Source organism: Apteryx rowi, unplaced genomic scaffold (assembly GCF_003343035.1).
Source record: "Apteryx rowi isolate R43461 unplaced genomic scaffold, aptRow1 scaffold_738, whole genome shotgun sequence".
NCBI classification, from domain to species: Eukaryota; Metazoa; Chordata; class Aves; order Apterygiformes; family Apterygidae; genus Apteryx; species Apteryx rowi.
In genome coordinates, this window is record NW_020451025.1 from 374,577 (window position 1) to 400,208 (window position 25,632).

The 25,632-nt window shown below is 38.3% G+C and overlaps 1 protein-coding gene across 1 annotated transcript in view; it reads left to right on the top strand.

Moving 5' to 3' along the window:
* LOC112976502 (membrane-bound O-acyltransferase domain-containing protein 2-like) overlaps positions 1–24,178 on the top strand; it is a gene marked incomplete at its 3' end in the record, with an annotated part of 40,546 nt that extends 16,368 nt beyond the window's left edge. Inside the window, exon 4 of the mRNA XM_026087830.1 lies at positions 24,083–24,178. Coding sequence (XP_025943615.1) covers positions 24,083–24,178 — 96 coding nt within the window. The remainder of the gene's footprint in view (positions 1–24,082) is intronic.
* Between the last annotated feature and the right edge of the window lie 1,454 nt (positions 24,179–25,632).

Here is a 25,632-nt window from a genome sequence, read left to right on the forward strand (position 1 = left end):
TTCCTTCAGATACTTATACACATTGATAAGATCCCCTCTTAACCTTCTCTTCTCCAGGCTGAACAGGCCCAGCTCTCTCCTCCTTTCCTCAGAGGAGAAATGCTCCAGTCCCTCCATCATCTTCATAGCCTTTCACTGGACTCTCTCCAGTCATGTCTCTCTTGTATTGGGGAGCCCAGAACTGGACACAGTACTCCAGATGTGGCCTCAGCAGGGCTGAGTAGAAGGGAAGGATCACCTCCCTCCATCTGCTGGCAACACTCTTCCTGATGCACCCCAGGATACCATTGGCCTTCTTGGCCACAAGGGCACATTGCTGGCTCATGCTTAACTTGGTGTCCACCAGCACTCCCAGGTCCTTCTCTGCAGAGCTGCTTTCCAGCAGGTCAGTCCCCAGCCTGTTCTGGTGCCTGGGGTTGTTCCTCCCCAGGTGCAGGACCCTGCACTTGCCTTTGTTGAACTTCATGAGGTTCCTCTCTGCCCAGCTCTCCAGCCTGTCCAGGTCTCTCTGAATGGCAGCACAGCCCTTTGGTGTATTGGCCACTCCTCCCAGTTTKGTATCATCAGCAAACTTGGAGGCTGAGTGTGCACTCTGTGCCTTCATCCAGGTCATTGATGAAGAAGTTGAACAAGACTGGACCCAGTACTGACCCCTGGGGGATACTGCTAGCTACAGGCCTCCAACTAGACTTTTGCACCACTGATCACAACCCTCTGAGCTCTGCCATTCAGCCAGTTCTCAATCCACCTCACTGTCTGCTCATCTAGCCCACACTTCCTGAGCTTGTCTATGAGGATGTTATGGGAGACAGCGTCAAAAGCCTTACTGAAGTCAAGGTAGACAACATCCACTGCTCTCCCCTCATCTACCCAGCCAGTCAACCCATTGTAGAAGGCTATCAGATTGGTTAAACATGATTTCCCCTTGGTGAATCCATGCTGACTACTCCTGATCATATGATGTCATATCACTCCATATCATATGATATGATACTTTTGTGGAAGGAATTTATATAGCATATTGTGGACCAGTGGACATAATAAATTTTGGACCATTTTGAACATAAATCATTAAGTCCAGGTTTCTGGGGAAAATAAGCATGTGTTTATGATTAACTGCTGTCCTGATTGAAGACTTTTATTGAATTAGGGTGTCTAGCATCAGTACTCTAAGATAAGCTTTGACCTTCCTGTTCTGTYCTATAAGTGTGTGTTTTTACACTCTTTTTATTCTTTGGTGAAATATCTTGTGATTGTGACAAATTTCACTTGAGTAATTATGACAAACTCAGCTAATAATTGTTTCGCTTTAATTAATGGAACTATTCACTAAGTTATACAAGTCCAATTTTGCCTGCAGAACTGTGAATGCTTCCTGTTGTCCTTGCCCATGCTTTAATGCCAGCAGTTAAGAATAATGGTTGTTGCTGATTTTTTCCCCCCCCCCCCCATATCCTGTATTGTCATCACTGTTTATAACTTCCCTGGAGAGACTAATTTTAAAAACTTCTTTTTTTTTATTGCATCTATTCAAGAAGAGTGGGTATTTTTTCACCTTCAAATGTTGAGAACCAAAACTACTAATCTAGAGGACTCTAGTCAGTTGGAAGCTAATTGAAACTTAGGAAAATGGGTTACATAGACTGTAGGTGAAACTTGGCAGGACGCATATGTGAATAGCTTTTTATAGATTAATTCAGTTTTAATAGGAACATGTGATAGATATCAAGTCTCTGATCTAGAGAGGCATAATGAAACTGAAGTCTTCCTTAATATGGTCATGATCCTGGATAGTTGCAGTTGTCATAAGCATGCTAGTCATTTCCTTTTGGTATATTGCTTCAGTGTCTATTACAACTTAAACTTTATTTGGGTGACTTCATTCAATATTATTTTCTGGTCTGATTTGGACTCACTAAAAAAGTTTCCCCCTCCCCCTTTTTTGTATAATTGGAGAGAGTATTGATAATTCTTAAAGTCTATTGTTACTTTCTTTTCACTTTTCAATTACATTTGACAACCRTTTTTTCCAGTATTCAAACAAGAAATCCATACTTTTTTTCTTCTATACCATGAGAAGATATGTGAGGGAATTACTTATGCTTTTTTCAGTATGGATGAACTGCCTGGAGCTTTTAATAGGGTAATGTGCAAAAAATTCCTTTCTCCTTGCATGTCTGTTGGCATACTTTTTAGCTAGTAAGCTTGCTATTTTATGACAGCAAGTTTTCAAGCTTTACTGTTTGAAAGTTGCACTTGATTTTGTTGAATGAGAAATGGAAAAGTAACAAAGATGTTTAAGATGGAAAACACAGGACCATTTACAACAAGTCTGACCTAAATGATAATGAAAAGGAACTTTTTGTGTTCTATTTTAATTCAATTAAATATTTTCTGTGACATTTTGGATATGTGGTACTGAAGCAGGCTTGCTGTGTGTCTACATCTGTGTAAGGTACTAGCATCTTCTTACCAATGTAGTGTGGTGTTATTTTTAAAACTGGGGTCAAAATAAAAAGATACTTAATATAGACAAGTGTTAAGCAATTTGCACTATCATTGCTAATCACAGGCACAACAGAGGAATTGTCAAGTCAGTAGGCTCGCTTAAGGAGGTTGTGGGTATTCCAGTGTATGATTACTTAATGAATAATCTATTTTATTAATAGATCGTATCATGTGCAAATGCACAATGCATGTAAGTAATGTGTAGCTTTAAACAGTGGTTGTGTACCTGGCTTTCTTTTTCTCAGTATTCTGCCCTTTCTGGGAGTGTCTATGATGTTTTAAGTAAAGTCCCAAATTTTGGAAAGTCCTTAGTCTCAGACCTCTCACGCTGTCAGGTGTTCCTCCTCTTTTTCCCCCCACCATGATATCCATTTGTGAAACAGTGGTTAATATATACTGTAGCATCATCCCTGTATGTAAAGATTCACTGTCTTCTGGCTTTGATACTGAATGCTAATTTTTTGTGATTAATATCATTGCCTCTGTAGAGAGCTTTTCATCTTCAAAGCAGCTCACAATATATTAAAGATTTTCAGGACACCTTGTGAGGTAGGGATGAATGAGGTGGTATGAATATAATAAGAACTAATAAGATTCTTGCTGTTTCACTATTTAAGGTGTACAGCTGCCAGCTGAAACGTTTGGCCAAGTGTATTTTAATATATCAAGAAAAAAACCTATAGAGAGGCATCCTTCTTGAATAAGATGCAGGTAGTTCTTCTCACTGATAAGCAATATTCACTTTTTGTCTCCARTTGTAATGAAACAAAGCTCTTCTAGTTCTTTTGCACTCCATGACCATGCTGCTGTGGAAATCTGAGCAGTAATTATGTAGACCTTCTTAAGGCATATGACAGTCATATAAAACTATAGTCTTGAGGGCATTATTTTTCAGTTGTACTGACTACAATTGTTTCACCTGGTAGSTTTGCTTTAGGAATTCATGTAAGCAGTGTGTTTGCAATTGCTAAAGAATCGGTCAAGTATTTTATTGTCCCTATAGCATCTTATTACCACTTTATATAGTAACAAAATTAAAATTGGTCAATGTGAACTTGATGTGATACCTTGTGTTACTGGGATTGAGGGAGATAAAAGGTCCTTGCTACTGAGCTGTCATCAAAACTCCTGTCAAAAGCCAATGGCTTTTTCATTGTTCACGGCTGCTGGGAAGCAGATTAACGGATTTTGTTGTATTTTATCTATCTGATGCAACAACATCCCCATCCAAGCAGGATTTCTCCAAACTGAAATAGCTAAGGATTTTTAGCTCTCTTGAAAGAGCATAAAAAGCAGACTTGATTTGTAAGTGGCTTCTGATAAGCAGGCTAGAATAAATCTTTATCCTGATGTTGGTTTGATATAAAGTATGTGGCTTTGGAAGCTGGTTAGTTTCTGWGGCATTTTTCTGCAGTTCATGGTTAGGCAAGTTGTGTACTGTGAGACAATTGGTATCAACAGTAGAAGGGTCTAAATAAAAGATCTAAAGCACCTAGAAACAGGTTGAGTTTAGTTGGAACAGCAAAGCATAGTTGGCACAGTGGGTTTATCAAAGATCCTGCAAAGGTCTTCCCTCTGCAATGTAGAAGTGCAAATACTTCAAGACTATGAAATTATTTCTGCTCCTAAACACTGTCATCCTGTGAATGAGAACTGGGGTATAAAGTATAATGTAAGTTGCATAGAACGGACACAAAAATTGGATGCAGTCTGTGTCCAGGTTTTAAAGTACAAAATCATCCTTTTGCTGAAAGTAGTGAAACTAGCAGTATTTCAACAGTTGTTAACTGTGCATTAGCTTATGAAGCAAGTAACACTTTCTAAAGGTAGTAAAATGGACAACTGCTGAAGTAATGCAGGTGCTGGCTAATACAGTCATCCCTCACAGGCACCACATATTTGTTTTTATAAACAAAATCAGTGAAGAAGTAAAATCTTTCATACCATTTTGAAACTTCTGCTGTAGATATTAACTAGATGTGGGAACATCAGTCTTTCAGAATATTTCTTGAAAACTTATTCTTCAGATAAGTACTGAGCACCAGTTGTTTTAAAGCATCTTTTATCAGAACAATAGTGATCTGCTCTGTACTTGTGTTCATTGTGACTGTGATGAACTTGTGTTCATCTGATTTTACATACTGTACCTCTTCAGCATTTTATAAACAAGTACTTGATTTAATTTCTTTTATTTTCTCCTACTAAGAGTGAAAATGTGAGCAACCAGCAAATTGTTTCTGTCTTGATCATTCTTTTGCCCTTCACCATGGTTGTTTCTGCAAACACAGAAACACTGTGGCAGCATGTCTGGTTTACTCTTAATACTGCCTCTTTTCCATGTGGCAGGACAGTGATGGCATGAAATGGCATTCGATCAAGTCACTGAGCAGATGCCTGACAAACCCGTGCAGGTCATTTTCCTTTACTCTTCTTGACAGGGAGTTCTTGCAGTGTCTGTGTCCTTGTGTGCAAGTGTGTTTAAGAATTATAGTCAGTAGTAATTAATAGGGAACTCTTTTGGCTTGTGGTTGACTTGGGAGATGAGTGGAGATAGGATGGGAAAAGAGGAGACCGAAAAACCCCAACAGAATAATTAGTTCTGGACTTTGTGTATTTATTGTTGGCCTGCAGCATTGGTTTCTTATCTTTTGAATAACTGGGCTTTATTATTGGGTAACTTTAGCAAACAACCCTTGAGCCATCAATGTGGTCAGTGAAGAATTCACTGTAAGAGGGAATCTTTTGCCAGTGGAAATATTGATTAGTATTGCCACAGAAATTCAAAATGTTTCATCTCTCTCTCTCAGAGGGAGCCCAAAGGATTTCAGCATGGGATTCCTGCCAGATGGACACTGGTTGCTGGATACTTTTGATGCCAAGAGCCCTGAGGAGACAGAGGCAGAAAACAGACGATAACCTCCACATAAGCCAGACAGTTCTCATTAAAGGCTCCAGTGAGCCTTCCCCTGCAACAACTGGTTGTGTTGAATGCTCTGCCAGCATCTTATTTTCTATTGGCAAAATTTTGTACTTGGGGTTCCAGTGGTGACTTATATAGTAGCAAGTCCTGGTTTTCGGATGCTCGCCTGAAAGAAGCTGTTTTGTTAAAGTTCACAGTATTAGGCTGGGAAGTCTTAAGCAAGCTGTGTTTCGAAGTAGAAGGAACTTTTTTGGGGGGTAACATCTGGATGTTTTCCCTTAAGAAAACTGATTAAGATAGCTAAGACTATGAACCCTGAAACAATCCCAACTTGGTTTTGTACAAATCTTTCTGGGTGCAATATTTATTTGCCTATTATTGTTGTATTTCAGGTCACATTGGGTTATTTTATTGTATATTTGGTTTTGCTTTTTAACTTTTTAAATTCAAGAGCAATACCTTAAGACACTTGCACATTTCCAAAGATCAGATCCTCCTTTTCATGTTAATGGAGTTAATTGTTTGTCTGCCTTGCAACTCATTTGTGTTCCCCTTTCTCTCTCAAAAATAGAAGCCCACAATGGTGTGTGTTTTTTTTTGTTGTTGTTGTTGTTTTTTACTCTGGTTTCTTAATGAAAGGACGCTAATGCTATGTTTGTGTGTTTGAAACTGGCCAACTGGTTCAATCAGCTGTGACAGAAATTTGAAGTTCTTCAAGAAAAATCCCCGTGCGTGCCATAAAAATTGGATGCTGACTAGAGAAGAGATTATTGGTATTCCTGAGTCTGTGAAGATTTCAAGATCTTCCCCCATCTCTTGTGGGCTCGCTGTGTCCTGCAAGCTGAACTTAGCTGCTTCCTATACCCCCCTGCCCCCTGTTCCATTTAGCAAGCCAAACCTCTAGCTTCCATTCTGCGAATGTGCTAATGGTTGCATTCCTCTTAATTTATGTAACTACTTATTGCTGTCTTCCTTCTACCTACTACCTGCCTCTCCTGTCTTGCTGTAGAAAGCTGTGTGGTCCCTTGACTTTTGGTTTGTGAACTACTCTGCCTTTCCATGCTCCTCAGTACATTTGTGCCTTCTTTTTTCTTCCTCAAATTTGGACTGGTGATATTTATCTGACTGTTATGTACTTAGTGCTCCAGTTTTCTCCATCCTCCATGTCAGTGTCTGCTATAAATATTTTTCTGCTGCTCAACTTCTAACCTAAGTTTGGGCAGAAGACAACCCTTCTGACTTTGGGCAGGAAAGTTTTTTTTCATGTTTTTTTCAGGATGTTGTGGTAATAAAGGTAGAACTGTATCAATAAGAGAGCCAACTACTTCCAAAACACTTTAATGTTCCTGTTTTTCTTTTCCAAGGGATTAACTGCTCTCCCAATACTTGATATTCTGATATCAGAGCGTGTACCAGTATCTCTCTAGCTTTCTCTAAGGTTTTTTTTAAAAGAGTATGTTGAGATGATTTTCCTTCCTAGGAAGTCTTGGCTGTTTAAAAACAAAACAAAACAACTCCCCCACACAAAAAAACCCTCCCCAAATCCTTGGATATTTGCTGTCATTTTAGTCTGACCTAGTTTAGTATAGCAAAAGCTAGGAAGAAGGAAGTGCAATGTGAAAGCTGAAAGGGAGAATTGAGAGAAATTCCTCAAACTTAATTAGTTTGTGTCTGGACTTTCTCTAGAAAAATTGAACAGTTATATAGTTTGTTTTTTTTTCGAAAAAAAGTGGATCACACTCTGCAACTAAACTTCGGGGAGAAGGTGACTTAATTTCTAAAAAGAGACCAACAGCTTTACCCTTTAAATGTCATAGGCTATTTGGAGATGATTTGGCTGCAGTAATGAAAGATATATCATTCATGAAGCTTCAGATCTTGGTGCTGCTTGAACTAGATAAATTAAATGCAATGTGGTTTCCAAGGTGGTATAAATACAGCTCCAAATCCATAGGAAATATTTCTAGATAATAAAAGAGTATTTCTGGACTTCCTTGATGACCTAAAAATAACTTCTGACATCTGGCTGTACACTACCAGGTATCCTACTGGGACACGAAACTGTCTAAAATGAAAAGTGCAGAAAGTCTACCAGCCAACTAGTATGTGGAGGTAGAAGTAATGTGAGGGTGGATGAATTAGAAGAAGTTATGAATTGAAACCACCATTTAAATGAAGCAAATAGAAACCTTCCTTCTAGAAGTAATGTGAGGGTGGATGAATTAGAAGAAGTTATGAATTGAAACCACCATTTAAATGAAGCAAATAGAAACCTTCCTTCTAAATGAGCTTAGATCTCTAAAACAGAGATTGATTCTTAATGATTTGTGACCATTAAAATACGTTAATTGGAAAACCGAAGGTTTTGTACTGAGGTGAAGAATATTACAAGTATTTTCAAGTTAGTTTCTTTCTTAAAAATAAGCAAAGCCTCTGTAATTTAAGTGCATTATTTTGTTTCTGATTTTTATTCAGTTTGGCAGACTGAGAAGTAGACTGTGAGGAGATGGCAGGAGYAGGCCAGGAATATTCCACTTCCTCCTACGCTGTCTCCTCCCAATTCCTGAAAAAGAGAAGACAAAGATGTATGTCAACAGATTAGCACTGCTGGAATTGCATCCATCAGATCTACTACTCTTGTCTAGTGGTTTTCTTACAGTTTCTGCTTTTTTGAAGGAAGAAGCCTTCATCTTTCTTCATGCTTCTCTCCCTGCTTGTCTTCTATTGTGCTGATCAGGGCATATCTTGTGAGAATCAATGTGTGGGTGCAATTCTGTTACAGAGTCCAAGATCACTGCTCAGGGAGGAAGGAGCAATGCTTTTGATTTCTACAGAAGTTCAGGAATCCAGTATTCCAAGCATAGAATTTGGATCTCTGAGTTTCTTGCAGTCGTTGCTCTCCAAAAAGTATTGATAGAAAATCTTCCACCTTGCTTTTTCAAGTGAAAAGCACAGAGTGCTCTTTTTCCCCCCTTTTTGTTTTTCTTTTTTTTGATACAGGGGGTGAACTTCAGCTGAGTTGGGTTTTCTATACTGCTTGCATTTTATTTATGTATTTCATGATCTGTTCAGTAGCTTATTGCACGTGAATTTAAAGTATTTGAACAATCTATGAATTAGAAGAGAGGAAAAAAGTCATGGGTTACCTCCCTCTTAACCAATATATATATTTAAAATAATTGGTGCTAAAACCTCATTCTCTCTATAGGTTGTTAGTTTGCATTGAGATAAGAAGTGTGGACTCACTGCCCTTGCAGCATAGCTGAACGCCTTTATCAAATAATATTTAGCATGTGGACTATGTGTTCAACAATAGGTATGTGACTATATGGTATAATACGTGAAAACTCCACAGCACACCTAACCTCAGTTTGACTGTGTTGGAAATGTTTAAACTAAGTTTGAATCTAAAACATGTTATGCACACAAACAGCTCTTGTGGGTATGCCTTTTTCATTCCTATTCTAGGGCTTGTCTCGCCAGATCAGCAGCCTCTTGACTGGCTCCCACAGTTGTTTTTCTTCTTTACTGCATGTCAGCTCTTAAAAGGAGTCTAAACTATAAAACTTTACATCCAAATGTCTCTTCATCTACATATATTGGATTAGTTTTTAAGCAGACCTCTATTGCCACTGTCCTACATACTTTTTTTTTTTCTTCAGGAAACAAAACCTGATGATAGAATCATGGAAAAGAGGTCTGGAAGGGATTTGGGATTTGAGTTCATCTAGTCCCCTAAGCAAAGGTAGTGTGAGATGGGCGAAGAAGGGAGAGGAGAGGAGGGGGAGAAAAGAGAGTGGGGAAAAAAAAAAAAAGAAGAAAGGAAAAACTTACAAATTAATTTGAAAAAGGTCCAAAGAGAGAGTTTCCACAATCCGTATAAATGCTTAACTATACTTCCAGTTAGGTTCTCCTAATAATTAGCCTAAATCTTCCATGGTTTAAGCCCCTTTGTCTCTGTAGAGAAATTTATTCCCTTGCTTTCTGCAGCAATCCTGTGTTTATATTGTTGTCTTTCAGTCTAGAACAGACTGAACAAGCCTGTTGAAGTCTTTCCTCCTAAGTCATGTTTTCAAGACTTTCTTCAGTTGTTCCATGTCACTTGGAAATGTGCTTTTCAAAACAGGTTGAGGTATTTGTGATGCTAARCAGAATAAAAGGCTTATTCTGTCTCTTCTGCAGCGCAGTGACTTTCCACCAATCCTTTTTTTGCCGTAGTGCTAGCTAATGTAGTTGATTTCCATTACAGGTTTGTGTGGCTGATTACTTGCAGCCAAAATGTAGTGCTTTGCACATGATTGTATTTGACTCCACCAGATGCTTTTGAGCCTTTCTCTGGTGGCTGTGTCCCCCCCTTCCTTCACACCAGTAACTGTGATCTGGTCCTACTAAGAAAGTGCACACAGTTTTTCTTAATTTAGTGTCCTCTTGAAGCTTTAATTAGAGTACTTACTGTTGCCAAAACACTTATAAATGTTTCCTGTTATACTGGTATCTTGATTCAGTAGAACTATATCTGTTATATCCTTAAGATTTGATGGTGTGTCATTGATACTTTTATCTTTTTTTTTTTCCCCCAAGTGCGGTTCAAATGCTGTTTGGATATTGGAAGTTATCTGCAGTAACTTAAACATCAGGATTAAGTCAGAGCAAATGAGCGCTTACCCTTATCTCATGCTGGCTGTGTTTACCAGCGTAGGTTTAGCCGTAGCAATCGTTAGCATGTCATGCATGGTCATTCTTGGGGCTGATATGACAGATAGCACCTCTGTCACTTGCAGTCATCTAACCAACCCATTAGAAATAGGTTATTTTGAGTGTACTTGTTCTGGACAAGCCTTTGGCTCGGYTGTTGCAATGTTTACTTTCTAGGTGTTTACAGGTATGTACTAGGGAAAAAAATCCTTTATAGAACTTAATATCAAGTTACTGGTCTACAGTTTTCCGAGTTCACTTTTCTACTTTTAAATATAGTCTAAAGATCCTTAGCCCTTTTTCTCAAGTTCTGTGGAAATCTTACCCATGCTAAATTTATTTCTCAAAGAGTAACTGTTAAATCTATGACTATTTTTAGCTGTGTTGAACTGAATATCCTTTAGCTTTTACTTGCATTTTGTCAACTTTGTTTTTTATTCCTCTACATTGTCCCTTAACTTAATCTTTGAATTTGCTTTCTGAAAATGACAATAAAGCCTTAATGATTTACTGTTATCTGATTTATGTGCCTCTCGAATGTGTTGTATTTGTGGTTAGAAAGAAATATCAGTCAAAAGAACTTTCTCATGGGTTGCTCTTAAGCATTAAGCATTTGTTCCTTAGAGGCAAAGAGTTGCTGTGGACCAAGTATCAGTTACTAACAGGAAACTAGTAGAAACAAAGAATTGATTTTTTTCCAGGGAAAAGTGTAGTAAGCCCATGACTCAACTAGATAAATTATTGATTTGAAAAAGATCTGATACTATGGGAAAACAAAAATTGCAGATGATAGCACTTTGCTCAGACAAAGAAAGACTCTAAGGAACTACAGAATTAGTAGAAGTCAAAAAAAATGGACAAAAATGAAAGGCTAAAAGTTCAACGTGGAAAAAGTAAGCTGTACTCATTGGAGCTGGCTGTTCAACTATGCATACAACATATTTGGCTTGAAATTAGGGATGGGACCTGTATATCAGGAAGGACAGCTAAAAGAAACTTCACAAAACAAACTATATGCTACATGAGGAATGAAATGTAGCATATGAGCATTGTACTGTTTTTGTATGGATGGGTGATATGCTGTCACCCAGAGCTCAAACGGAATGGAGCACCTGGAGTGCCCGAACGTTTTATCTCACATGGAGTACTGTAGAATTACTAAGGATTCAGAGAAGGTCAGTAAAAACATCTCAGATGAGAATTTGAGGACATTTGAGTTGGTTTTCTTGAAAAGGAAATTAATTAGAAGGGATATGAGGGCAGAACCTGCCTAAGGCTGTTTGTATAGGAAAAGTTGGGCTTACCTCACTGTAGGACAGAGGAGACTGGGAAGAGATCTGGCATAGAAAGCTGGATTTGCTGTTCCTTTGCTGCTCAGAAAATAAAAGAAATGGGAGTTGGCTGCTGTGTCCAGTAGGAATACCAATATCTAAAAATAACTACTTTTGTTCCTGGCAATCTATTGCCCTCGGCAGGTACCTACTTTTGATGAATGCCTAGTTCTGGCTATGAATAAAGATGTATAATGAGCAGTATAGGAAAGGTGGGTTGATAGCTTCTCTCTCATGCAGAATATAAAAACAAATTGCTGTTAAAATTGCATTTTCAAAAGGCTCAAGGGATTACTTTTATCTCAGTACATAGTAGAAATTTGGTTCGTAATTTTCCAGGGTGTTCCTGGGGCCAAGACCTTGGTGAAATGCCAAGAAGGGCTTGAATATTCTTGTTAGAGAGAAAGGAGGTTGGAAGGGTTATAAACACCAGGCATCAAAATCTAAGATGGTTTCTGGCTACAAGGAGTCATGATAAGGTGTTCATGGGGATAGAATAAACTTTTAAAGGGAGGTTTTAAGATGATCTTACCTGGCTTCTGTTATAGCACCGACATGGCATTTCACACTATTAAAGCCAATAACTTGTTTTATTAAATGAATTTTGAAATTGAGATTGGATGCTTTTGTGGAAGATACTGAAAGTTAGAAAATGTCTTCCCTTGAAAGTTGATTCCAGTAATCACTCTCACCTTTTCTAATTTGAATGTCTTTGAGCTTTATTCCTAGCATTATTTCTTGTTATGCCTGCCTGGCTTTCATCTTTTAAAAGGCCTCTTAATGGACCTCTGCTTCTTTCCCTACGAAAGTAATGTTTCTGTTCTTTTCAGATTATTTTCTAATCTGAATTACTGTGCCTACTTACAGTGTCATTCTTGCAGCTGCTTCTGACTTGCCTGGTGTTGGCAAAAATACTGAATTAAGTGAACCATTGACTTGATCCCTGATGTAATATCAAAATTGCTTAAATAGTACCAAAATAAACTGCAGTGAACAATAGCCATTTTTGACTTGTCTGTTCCAAGTTGGTATTTCCCTTTAAGACAAGGATGGATGAATCTCTTGTACGGAGGGGGAAATCSTGCCTTCCTTGCGAGAGCTTACTTGGGGTTGGGAGCCGGAGGCTAGCGCGGCGTGCGGAGGAGAGCTGGCTGTGGGGCTGGGGATGGGCACTGGGTGGCCGGGGCACAGCGGGAGCCTCCTGGGGCCTTGGGGCCCCGAGCCGAGTCGGCCACTGCTCAGGAAACGGTTGAATCGCCCGAAGGACGGACCTGCCTGCCAAGGGCACAGCGAATGCAGGGAGGGAGGGGGTGGTTCTGGCTGCCCTAGCTGGTCCGAGATTTCTCCTTTGAAAACTTAGGTTTCTAGTTGTTCTAATAACATTTGGGATATTTTTCCCCCTTAGCTTAAAAGCCTTTATAACCCTTCTGGAAAGCTTAATATAAGGAGGAGATCTAGACGCGTCGTTTCAAAGCTGGGGGTAATTCTGGGTCCTCTGCATAACTCTTGGCCTTCTTTGACTATGTGGTCTGGGGTATGCGTCTGTGCAAATATTTTCCCACAACAAATGATAGTGACTGATAGAGCTGATATGGCTGTTAATCAAAGTAAATGGTCTTTTGACTCCTTTTCTCTCAAACACTTCTCTCTCACCTCTTCAGTCATTTCTTTCGAAATATCTTTACAAATCTTTAGCATCTTTTAAAATGTGTGGGGTTTAGGTTTTTTTTTGTTGTTGTTGTTCTTCAATCTCAGCTATCAGTACTGAAGATCAGGGTGATGCATTTGCTCTCATTTTTTAGGTTTCTGTAATTTGCAAGTGTTTATTCGGGAGGGAATTGTCTTGTGGTTAGAGCAGTAAGGCAAACCTAAGATTCAGATACACAATGCTCATAACGCAACAGAATCTCTTATTTAAATTCAAATGTTAGGAATTTACAAATTTGCATAGGAGGTACATGTTTATACTTCTATATAAATTAGAATACCAGAGTTTTAAATCTCAGTGCTGGTGAATCTGTACAATTCCATAAATACAGTCATATTTTGTAGCTTGCTAAGTGGTGAAGTGTAGATATTAGACAGATAAAATTATGTGCAAAAGTATCACTGTAACATTTATAACATGTGACAGCATCTCAATTGTGCTCCAGCCTTAATTACTACAATATAACTTTTTTCAATAAAGTCTGCTTCATCCTGCATCTTATGTTACTCTTTTCACACAATTGTCTTATCCTACAAATGGTAGGAAGAATTAATTTGGATCCCTTGGGAAAATTAACTTGTTTCTGGACAAAAAGATAAAACTATTTTACGCTTGAGATGCAGCTGCGTTATTTTTAGATGTCAAACTTTATCAGAAAAAAAGTTACTAGTATCCTTTACCCCATTTTATCTTAGAAAATTAACAGTTAAATGAATGATCACAGGATAATTCAGGTTGGGAGGGACCTCAATGGGTCTCTGGTCCAACCTCCTGCTCCCAGCAGGGCCTGCTAGGAGATGGGGCCGGGTTGCTCAGGCCTTCCTCCAGGTGGGTCTGCTTAATCATCACCATCCTATGCTGTTCTCCTTCAAGCCAATAATAACCTAGTTAGTAAATCTATAAAAGACCTGTTAAAGTGGACCCTGAGAACCAAAGCATACTTTAAAGTTCATTGTCTACATTGAATTAAAATTGACTGCAGTTAATGTATTTTATTACCATTTCATAAAATATACCTTAGGCTAATAAAGGGAAGTGCAAAACTGTGGGCTTTTTAACAACAGTTCTGTTAATCTGAAGTTTCTCTCCCTTCTTCACAAATCTGGTTTCACGTTCTTTGCAGTAGCTTCAGGATGATTTGGGCGATGATGAATAATTACAGCCGCTGCTGAAATCTTCATTTGTACTGTCCTCTATTCTCGTAGTCATTGCTTTCACAAGACACGCACTTGTACTGTTTTTTTCCTGCTTCATTTAGCTTTACCAACTTTATTGTTTCATTGTGGAAATAATTTGAGGGAGAGGAGTTACCGCAGAGGTGTAGCACATCTATATCTAGTGGCAACAGTGAGTTTAGCCCAAAGGTGTGTTAATATGTTCATGATATAATTGTGCCTCTTACTTTGGCAAAGGTACACATAACTTAAGGGAGCACTGTTAAAATCAGTGACATGGCCAAAAAAATTTAATAATTCCTTTTTCCTCTTCTCCCTCCTTCTTCTCTCCACGTTTCTTGTTCGTTATCTTCACATCTCCAGAGACAAAGTGTTACTTAAAAAAAAGATTTAGCATTCAGTTGAACTTGCCAAAGCAAAATATGAAGGTTACAATCTGCTTACTTGGTTTTAATCCCGTGCTCTTCTCACAAGTTTGAATCTGTGTGCTTGGGTAAGATTCAATGTGTGAAATGGTGTTAGAGCAAACAGCGTTTGTCCCTTCGCAACTAGGGTGAGTTTGAAGAACATTCCATCTTGACATTTTTCCAAACTGATGCCAGTTAAATTTTTGGAGTAACAAAAAGGTCTAAACATAATATATTTGCAGACTGTTTTTAAATATCACATGCTGTTTTTATAGAATACTTTCTCAACTACTCTAACAAATAAAAGTGGGAAGAGAGAGATTACTGGTACAGGCAGAACATTATAAACCATTGCAGAACTAGGGCTCTGAGTATTGAATAGTAATTCAAATTTAGCCCTGGGTGGAAGGATATGAACATGAATACTTGGTGATCTTAAGATCAGGTAATGAGATGGTATAAAATGCAGGCTGGAAGTCATTTATTTACATTGTTAAAAATGACAATCAAATAACTGTGGCAAAAATAGGAGTACAAACAAATATTTTTGTTTCACTTGAATAGAACACAGCTGATTCAAACCCCTCATAAGGGATTTCTCATTAATCCAGCCTGTCATTATATAGATACGCAGCGGGGCCTATGGATTTCAATGACTGAAACGGTATGAAATTTTATGCACTTGTAAGATAGAGTCCACTTCCCCCTGCCCACACACACATGGTTTTCTGAGTCAGTAATAAGCATCAGAAAAGACAAATATGTTTAACTGCTCTTTTCTTAAGGCATGTAGGGCATGGCATACGCATTTAACTGAAACTTTTCCCCACATTTGGTTTATAATGAAAATACTGAAGGAAGCTTAACTGCAGTGACACTGCCAGGCACCACAATAATGAATAATCAGAGAGTGCACATAATGTGCTTGTGTTGCAGATAAGTTTGTCTTGACTGTTGTAATATATGTGATTTTTCAAAGTCTTGACATTCCTGGCAAGTGCAGCGTGGGAGATTCTGGATGCATGCTGGATTTCTGGTGGGCTCGCAATCATGCTATTTTTAGACTTAAGGTGACAGTGTGGAGTTTAACTTGTGTAGAAGAGAACTTAATTTGATTCTATTTGAAAATTAGTAATTTTAATTAACTTGAACAGAATTTATACATTATATTGGACACTTTCTAAGTGTTGTTTTTGGAAGAGCTGAGGAGTTTATGGTTTAGGTAATCATATAGTAGTGACCGTTACTAAAGTAGTGGAGTGAATCATATTCTTTAATGCACTTACTGAGTTTGCAAGAGTGTTACATGAGTAAGTGTTTCTATTCATGTTTTATATATAGGGCAGTAAAAGGGTTTTAAATAGTTCTGTAAATTTAGCTCCTAAATATTAAGGTTCTGTGGATTTATACAATGGGAATTTGAATGTCTAAATAGGGGCTCTATAAATAGGAACACTGACTTGTGGATCTTGGGTTAAGTCACCTGTTTGTGATCATACAGTAAGTCTGTGATGCTTCCAGGCTTTTAAGGCTATGTTCTGCTGTTCTTTCTGTTTGGCTGCAGAGTGGTGTGGTGGTGAACTAGCTAATATTCAGCAGGACCTTTGCCACCAAAATAATAGTAATCTGTTTATATACATAACACATTTCTCACTATGAATGTATGGGAATTAACTATTTTATTTCAGCTGTTATTCTGAGTTTAATGAATTTGTTTTTTAATAATTTCTTGCAATAGTATAAATGCAAAGTTTTTTACTGGATATTGTTTACAATTATGATTTAAAAAGAAAAGAGATTTCAGCACATTTCCTTTCTTAAGAATAATGCTGGTCATGAAAAATACAAACCAAAGTGGACTTTGTTCTCAGTCTGCCTTTTTCTGTAGTTCAGCTTCTGTAATTCAGGTTCATAAATGTCTTTTTGGAATTTTCATGCGACTTTTTTGTTACCTGTAGATAAAGGAAAGCTTTTAAATAGTGACAGTTTTCACAAAGGAGACTTTCTGTTGGAACGATTGCCAGATACTTTCCCTATATGTGATTTGCAGTCTCCAGGAAGTCCAACTAGCAGCAAAAGATGATGTCAATGCTATATCAGTGTTGCAAAAGTTTCTGGAGTGAGTAGGTCACTGTCTGTCACTAATTATCACCTTGGACACTATCTGTTTGACAAGAAAAGAACTAGTCTTAGCTTGCATGAAGAATGGCTCATGATATTTGGTCATATCAATACTTGTAGAAAACTGAATAAACCAGTAGCAGGGAGAACTTTTGAGATACTTGGAGTATGAAAAGTAATTGAATCCTGGGAATAAGAAATTGATAAAGTAAGATTCACTTTTTTGGGGGGGTTGTTTTTGGTTTTCCTTCAGAGAATTTTAAGTGACTTTTCTCACTAAATTATACAAATGCAATGAATTAGAAGATGAAGTCTGTAGTGAGTTTTAGGAAATAGAAGAGAAAGGAAAATTCAACAAGGTAGTGGAAAAACCTGATTAGGAGTGGTAGGAAAATGGCACTAATATGTGTGTGCATATGGGTGACTGATCTGTGTGGGGTTTTTTTATTTCATATCTCAAAGAATAATTGGTGACATGACCTGACATTCCTTATCTGTCCTGGTATTGACACTAAAACTACATTTGTACAGAAATACAGCTTCCATTAGCATACATTGTGATAATATCTACCGAAAAGTTTCTACTGGTTGGCTTTATACATTGTGTTGTTAGGGACAGGTTGTGCGATTCTTTTGGCTGGAATAATCTGAGCCATTCTAGCTATATTTTTTTAGTTAATTGTGAGACAGTCTGGTTGCTCTAAGCATGTAGAGGGGAGGTTTTGAAGGGCACTGGAAGGTCACTAACACAAGTTGTTCTGTATATGTCTCTTCTGAAGAATGGGGAGGTTATGAAGCTGAGTGCAAGCAGCTAGTATAAGCTGAAAGTGCAGCTAAGTTCAAAAGTATATGGAGATGGCATGAAGATCAGGCCAATATCCAAGTAAGTCAAAATTGAAAAATGCATGATGTGGAAACACATAGTTACTGTCTAACTTAGAGATGTTGAATGCAGCTTTGAATCATTAATGTTGCTTGGGGCCAATGTATGACAGTGTGAGTGACTGTGCCATGACTTGGATTGTCATAGAATAATTAATTTTCAGTTTCAGTTTTCCATTGTTAACTGGGAGAGAGGAAAAACAATCCAAAATTAATGCAAGATTTTTTTTCATAGTGTTCCTTGTATATTTGCATGTAACAATCTCCATTTATTGATTCTTCCTAACAGTCAGTCTGAAGTATTTCCTTATTTCTTGGAACAGGAGGACTACTGTATGCCACAAATAGCCATTATGTCTAAAGCTCACTTTTCCTGAGGACTGGTGTCTTGCCATGCCGTTTCTACTCCATGTCTGTCTTTTTGTGGAGTATCTCAAATTCACACTTGGAGATAGGTGATAGGTTTTCTTTCCTGTGGAAGAAAGGAAATCTGCATGAAAATGGAAGCTGCTACTCCAGTGTTTAGGAGTAACCTGTGCCAGGCGTCACTGTCACCGTCTAGCAAGGCAAGCAGAGTTACTGACAGGTTTTTTCCTGGCTGGGAGAACGAGGCAGATGACTTTCTAGGTATGATTCTGCATGAGCATATGACACATACTGTGACAAAGGCAAAGTTGATGCATTATGTGAATGTTATGCACACTGCCATGAGTTAATTAAAGGATGTTGATGATACAAAACTATTGTGCAATTGTGGTGATTTAACTTTGCTGGGAGGGTGTGGGAGGGATGAGAAAACCAAACAGAAACAATAAATCCTTTGAAGGGATAGGTCTTTCCACGTTAAAGGGATGTTAAGTGTTTGAGCAAAGCAGGCATTTCATTTAAGCTATGTTTTAAGTAAATCAGATTCCTCAGAAAAGCTTTTATTTCAAACACTGTGCTTTTTGAGGAATGTGTCTGATCACAAAGACAACATAATTAGCTAGGGAGGAAATAGGATGCTGGGATTTTGTGCYGGTCGGCCCAGCTGTGGGGGCTGCAGTTGGGAGGTGAGATGTTACTCAGCAGCCAGTTGAAATCAGAATTGTTTGATTGCTTTCTGAAGGAGAAGCAAGAGGTAGGGTGGAAATACAGCTCCATCATCCACTCTAAGTATCTCTGTAAAAAGGTATTTTGTCTTGATAAACAGTTTAAAGGAAATTCAACTGCTCCGGGTGTGCTAAACTATTAACATGAATTCCTAGTTCTTCTTTGACATCATATAATCATTCAAATATTCCACTCTTGTAACTGAATCTGATTTCTGCAGCCTTTCATCCTGCATGCTGCACCTTGCAGGATTTGGGCTGCTTATTAGTCTGCCAGCTTCTCTGCGCACTTGTTTGGGCTGCAGATCCACCACCTCAGCAAGCCGTGCGCCATTTGCTTCCCAGCTGCTGCCATCCTTAACGCGCGCAGGAAACGTCTTCTGACTGGCGGAGCRCAACCCCCAGCTGGCATCATCTCCTGACGGAGCAAAGCTTCCCCCTCGCTCCCAGCACTGTGGCGGTCGCACGGTTTCGCCGTCTCAGGTGTCGTCTCGAGACGAGGATGTGGGGGGAGCAGCGGGGCCCGGGGTGCTGTGGCAGCTGGGAATCTCTCCTGGTCCTYGGCCAGGAAAGAGCAGCAGCTGGGACCCGTGGGGGTGGGAGCGGGGTGCGAAGGGGGATGGGTAGCCGGGGCAGGGTGGTGAGTGGGTGAATGAACATAACAGCTCGCTCTTATCTTCATCCGGGATGATACTTGCCAAGCGCTGAGTTACGGCTGTTTAATGATTGACCTCATTGTGGTTTTGCCAGCAGAGAACTGGTTGTGTTGTACTTGCCATAGGTTTTGCCTGACGCTTCGTGGTCCACTAAAATGATTTAGTTACACAAAGTACTTTGTGTTTAGCAATTCTAGTTTAGGGTTGCTAAACCATTATGGCTAGTAGAGCTCTGTTTAAAATAGTACTTTCTTATACATTGTTCTATTATTGTCAGAATGTTCTGTAATAACATCTTTATTTCCTTAAAAATATTCCATAGAATTTCTGTGTTTTTGTCTGGCTGATACACTGTAGTCCTAGAAGGAGAATATTTTTCAGCTATGTACTCTGTGGCTTTCTGCTAGCTGGCAAAAATAAAGGTGGTAGGCAAGTTTCTGCCGTCTGAGAGAATGCTACTTGTATATGACATGGGACAAATGGGAAGGATGAAATCACTTGCATGCTGTGATGCTGGGATAAATACCGTATAGATAGAAAAATATTGTGCATAGAAAAATGGGTGAACAAATAAAAATAAAAGTTCACAGTGCTAAAATAGGAGGTTTGTGGAATTTAGCAGATGCTTTATTTCTGAATTATGACYACTCGTCTTTGTGGGACAGTTGAAAAAATTTCCTTCCTTCAAATGGGTTTTGTAAGACAGATTCCAAAGTCGGAAAACTCTGCCCTTAAATATTTCATGTTGTGAAGCTGTTATGCTTTCTTCTTTGTGTATGATTTTAACTGCTATATACTAATAGACAGCAGCCTTTTTAAAAATAAAGATCAGGTTTGGTGCTCTTATCTGCATTGTTTGCTATTATGCTTTCAAGTGATYGCAGAAATAAGGGTTGATATTACATACTGTGGTTTTTCAGATGACAGAGAACTTGGTTGATCTCTCATGTAACATTTCAGTTTAATATTAAAATCTGTTTGCTAACAGTGTTTCTTTCCAAAGGCAAAAGTAACGTGATAGTTTGGGTAAGAATGTTTTTGTAGTCAGCCTCTTTATTCCAATACCATAATTCATCATAATGCAACTTTCTAGGAATATGTCTGTCATGATTTTTAGACAGAATCAAATGCAGCCCTCAACTCTGAGTCCTATGGATAAAACAAATTTTTCTATTCCCATCCTCCTTGCTTCCGTGTTCCTCTGGACTTGCAGGAAGAACGAGATGAATAACATATTCCTTCCCTCTTGGGGAAGAAACAAAAGCAATTTCTCTCTCCTGCCTCCCCCCTCTTTATTTCTAGCGGAGGCTTATCCTCTGTAAGGGAGCTTGGAGCCAACCTCCTTATCCTTGAGACATTTCAGGTCTGGAGGGAGCAGAAGGAGAGGTGAGAAAGAGAGAGAATGAAAACTTTGAGATCATGCTGAAAATACCACACTTTGGATATATATTTTTGACAAGAACTTCTGTGGTTGCATTTGTCATGTATTAATGTGGCATTCTGTTGAATATTGCCTGTAGCTATAAATGGAATGATTGTTTAATTTAACTTTGAGATTTATTTTACCAAGCTACTACATTGCCATTATGTAGCAAAACACCAAAATACTTTAGGCAAGTGATAGTGAGTACAGCAAGTCTGTAATGAACAGTACTAGCTATTCCAGAAATCACAAATGGTTCTGTGAATGGTAGAGCTAATGAAGCTTCATGCTCCATGGTTTTAACGTGTCTGGGTGTATACAGGAAACCTATGGACCTTGATATCTTTTTCCCCACTGGCTGAGCAAAACTTGTCATATACTGTAGTTAGTCCAGAGCTATGAGCCTAATATGTGGCCAGGCTGCATGCTGATGGTTAGGTAGCTCCCAGTTACCCACAGCATGTGCTGACTGACTAGCCAAATGAATTGCTTTGGAGACTACATGTAGACCTATATGTTATGTAGGATTGCTGTTGCATCTAAATGTTTGAGAACTCTGTCCAATTGTTAAATTTACTTTAAAATGGCTAGCAGTGAAGCGTCATAGTATAAACGCTTGTTTTTGTGCAATGGGCTAATAAGCAGTCTGGTTTTGTCGTGTGTGTATTTAAAGATTGAAAATTCATTGAAGAAATCATCAGAAGTGACAAAATAGTGGATGGATCAGAAGACTGCCAGATGACTTGCAAGGATTAATATTGCACTCATTTTAGAGGCTGGTTTCTTGAAATATAGAGAGGGTGGTGACTTGAGCAAGGCCACACTCTCAAGTCTGTTACTGATTGTCTATGTCCAAAACTGCTCTGTGTTCTAAGTAATTCAGTTGTTATGTCAATACTGTATCCATAGTTTGAACATGAACTGTTTGAATAAGCAGTCTTTCCTGGTGTAACCACAGCAAGCTGGGGCAAGCTAACTTACCTTGTGAAATGTTAGAGAGTCAAGACTAAGCTAATTCTAACCAGTATTTTTATTGGCTTGTACTTGATGATTATGGAATTAGATGTTTAGATTGACACTTTTTGATGTATGCTTTTTCCCTGTGAGGATTTGCAAACGAATATTGTATGTAGTAAATGGATAGAGTTGAAGATTGTTTTACTGCCTGAACCATGAAAAACTAATTATGCCCATTAGAATTAAAACTATTCATATAACTGCATTTTTTATAAGAACTCAGTTCTGACCCTAGAGACAAGAATTTGTGTTTCAGTGATTTCTACATTGGCACAAGCAATAAAAAAAGCAGGCAATAGCTTTTAGCACAAGGCTGGAACAATGGCATGGGAATAGCTGAGGCTATTCTGTCACATTTTCTAAAAAATCAAAGTGGTTTAGTATCCCATGGTGCTCAGATCTGCCTTCTGAAACTGAATAGGTATACATGTTAAAAAGAAAAGTTTGTACTGTCTCCTTATGTAATGGAAGGAAGGGATCTTAGCTGGACATGAAACCTTTGTTTTGGTGCTAAACCTGTACTATGTGCTTACTGGCTGGGGGAAAAGAGCAGCATTGTGTTGATTGCTTTATTTAACTTTCTTCCAGCAGAACAGTCCTTCCACTGTGTAGGAAGAGCCTAACGTAGCAAATACTGTGTTATGGTATCCCCCAAAAGGTACCATTGTCAAGGTTACAGTTCTTTTTTTTGCTGAATGTAGTGCAAATAGTTAGGTACGGTAGGTATTTGACCAAATATTTTATAACTAAAGATGATGAGTCCCCCAAAAGTGAAAATCAAAGCAAAATGCATCCCACGTACCCTCTGGTTATGTGAATTAATCAGTGTGACTGCTTGTCTGCTTGCTTTCTGAGCCTACTGGTCAGCATGCCTGGCTAGTGTATGTTGTGGCTAGTCTGGGACTGACCTGGCTGGCCAGTCAGAGTGTGTGTGTGTGTGTGTATACATATATAAAACATATATATATACACACACACAAAGCACTGGAATAACCTATGGATGTTACAGCTCTTTCTCAGCCAGCATTCTGTTTTTAAATAATGAGAGGTTTAATGTAGCTACCAATATATGTTACATAAGATGAAAAATGGTTCTGTAATTTGAAGGCTGAAAGTTTTAAAACATTTAGTTTATATCCAGCACAATTCTTGATTATTTAAGGTTAAACTGCAAGTGTTCTATGTAACAAAAATAGTTACCACTTTCAGATTGGAGAATAATTTCTAAAATTTTAGAATTCATTATGTAAATACTTTTAACAAAAATATTTGTTTGGAAAACAAAGGAAAAGGGTGCTCTAAACTCTTCCTTTAGTGTTGCTCAGTATTTCAACTAAGTACAGTTCTAATTCTGATCCCCCCCCTACCCCCATGTGGGTTCTGAATGTTTTAAAGGCTTAGTTAAAATATAAGTTCCTTCTGGCATTTACCATCTTTCTTGACAGCAAATGATCTAGCAGGTTTTGGGGGTATATTGACAGATTAATTCTCACTGGTATTCTATTGTACTTCTTAATAAGAGGAAAAAATGAACTGGAAAAAAGATATGTGAAATGAGACATAATATTCCTGTGAGGTTATTTTTATCTGTACTTTTTGTATGTTTTCTGAGGCTCAGCTTTAATAAGAGGCATAAAGGCATGCTGTTCATTTTTCATTCGGAAATGTTCTAATGTGTGTATTTGAAAATTAATTGCCTTTTCCAATCCTCCCTGCAAACAGCTGCAGTGGGATTTGTGGTGCTGAAGTTGGAATGTATGGAATCCGTACACTCAATGGAGAAGATGTTCAATATATAATTTGTCTAATTTGTGCACTCATAGACAAAAATTAACTTTGAATGAAAAGTGCGACAGATTCATCTTCTTTTCATAGGACTTCTGTTTTTTCACAGTAGCACTTGAAATTATAAATTCTATCTTTATTTGTATGAATGTATATTATGAATAATGATAATAGAATTTCTAAGTTCTGTACACTAAAAAGAAATGCAAAGTTCAGGGTGAAGGTATATTTACAAACTCAAATTATAAAACAACTACTGGAAATAAATGAAAACTAAAATTTTCTTAAAACAATAGTTTACTTAGTGGAGAAAATGTTAATGTTTTTTAATTGAAAAGCAAATTTTTCCCCTCTTTCTTTCAGGTACTGCTTTGTTTTTGCTTTGGGATACCTCACTGTGTGCCAAATTACTAGAGTCTACATCTTTGATTATGGACAGTATTCTGCTGATTTTTCTGGGTAAGAATAAAAAAACAGTCTTATGCTTTTCACCTTGTTCCTCTAAGTGATGCTGTGTCTATTTCTGTTTTTCTGAATTAAATGTGTCTACCTGTTATAAACCTTAAGAGAAAGCTAGACTTTCTATGTTATTAGTATAGGTACAAATATAGATGTACACATACTTAAAGCATGCAAATGGAGAATTTTGTAAACAGTTGTGTCTGTCAGAATGCACAACTGCTTATCTGCTTCCTCACATTCCTGTCTGAAGGGTGTAAAGGATTCGGTGGCCCTGGGGATTTTTGGCTTTGGCTTTTCCCCCTAAAATTCCAGTTACCACCCATGACAACCTGATGGAACCTGAACTGCATCTGACGTACTTGTATGTCTGCCACAGCCTGATACCATTATCCGAGGAAAATCTGAATGTTTTATGGAGTTTAGCTTTTAGCATTTTCTTTTTTCCATCTTATGCGAGATGTTTCAGAAAGGGAAGGCTAAAGAGACAATCACTTGTATGGTGGAGTAGTAACATGGCCCTTGGAAATACAAAGTTATGTCTGTGTTGTCACTGTATATAATTAACTTAACCTAATACTGGGATAGAGTTATATGCCAGCAAAATATAATAAAATAGGTAAAGTGAAAATAAACCATACTGGCGATTCTTCTCTGTGCTGCTGACAGAAGCAAAGCACAACACTTTCTATAAATGAGTATCCTGTTGATGGTGGGTTTGTTGATTTAAAAGGAAATTGTGGAGGAATTGAGGAAAAGGGGGCGGGGGATAGTTGCAAGTCTGTTTAAAAATGCATTAAATATTTTTCAAGAACACTATGAATGGCATTGGTCTTTGTAATTTAATGTTACCTGTATTGTACAGTAGTGTATTTTAGTTAGCCTTGTCCCAGTCTTCATTGGTAATGGACGTCTAGCACAGACTAACTTATAAGCTAAAGCCTAAAGGTTAAGTACTGAAGCCTAGTGGTTAAGTACTTTTCTGTCATTATTAGAAACATGTCTCAGAAGATGAGACTCAGCTAAACTTGTGTCTACGCCTAGGTGTCTATGTTAAAGCCAGATGTCTAAGTTCCASTTATAGTCAGTGGAGGTCAAATCAATGTAGACCGTAGAGCCTCAAGGGCATTTTGGTTGACCAACCACTAAGTATCTACATTAGCATGAGCTGGATCACTTTCCAGATGTAGAGCTGACTGTACCGACTAGATCTCCACTGAGAGCGCAGCTAACAGAGGCAGCGAACAGACGCAGCAGTTTGCGCAGCAGTGGTTGGGCTCTGACTAGAACTWGAGGATCYTGTGGAAGTTGTGGGCTTTCTGAGGWCCCCCGAGGACCTAGAAGGTGATCGCTGTGAACAGGAAAGGGGAAGCTAGGCAAGGACAACTGCAGGAGGCCTTGACTTCTCCTGGGAAAAGCTYGTGGGAAAAGCTCCAGCTAGGAGTGGCTGCTGC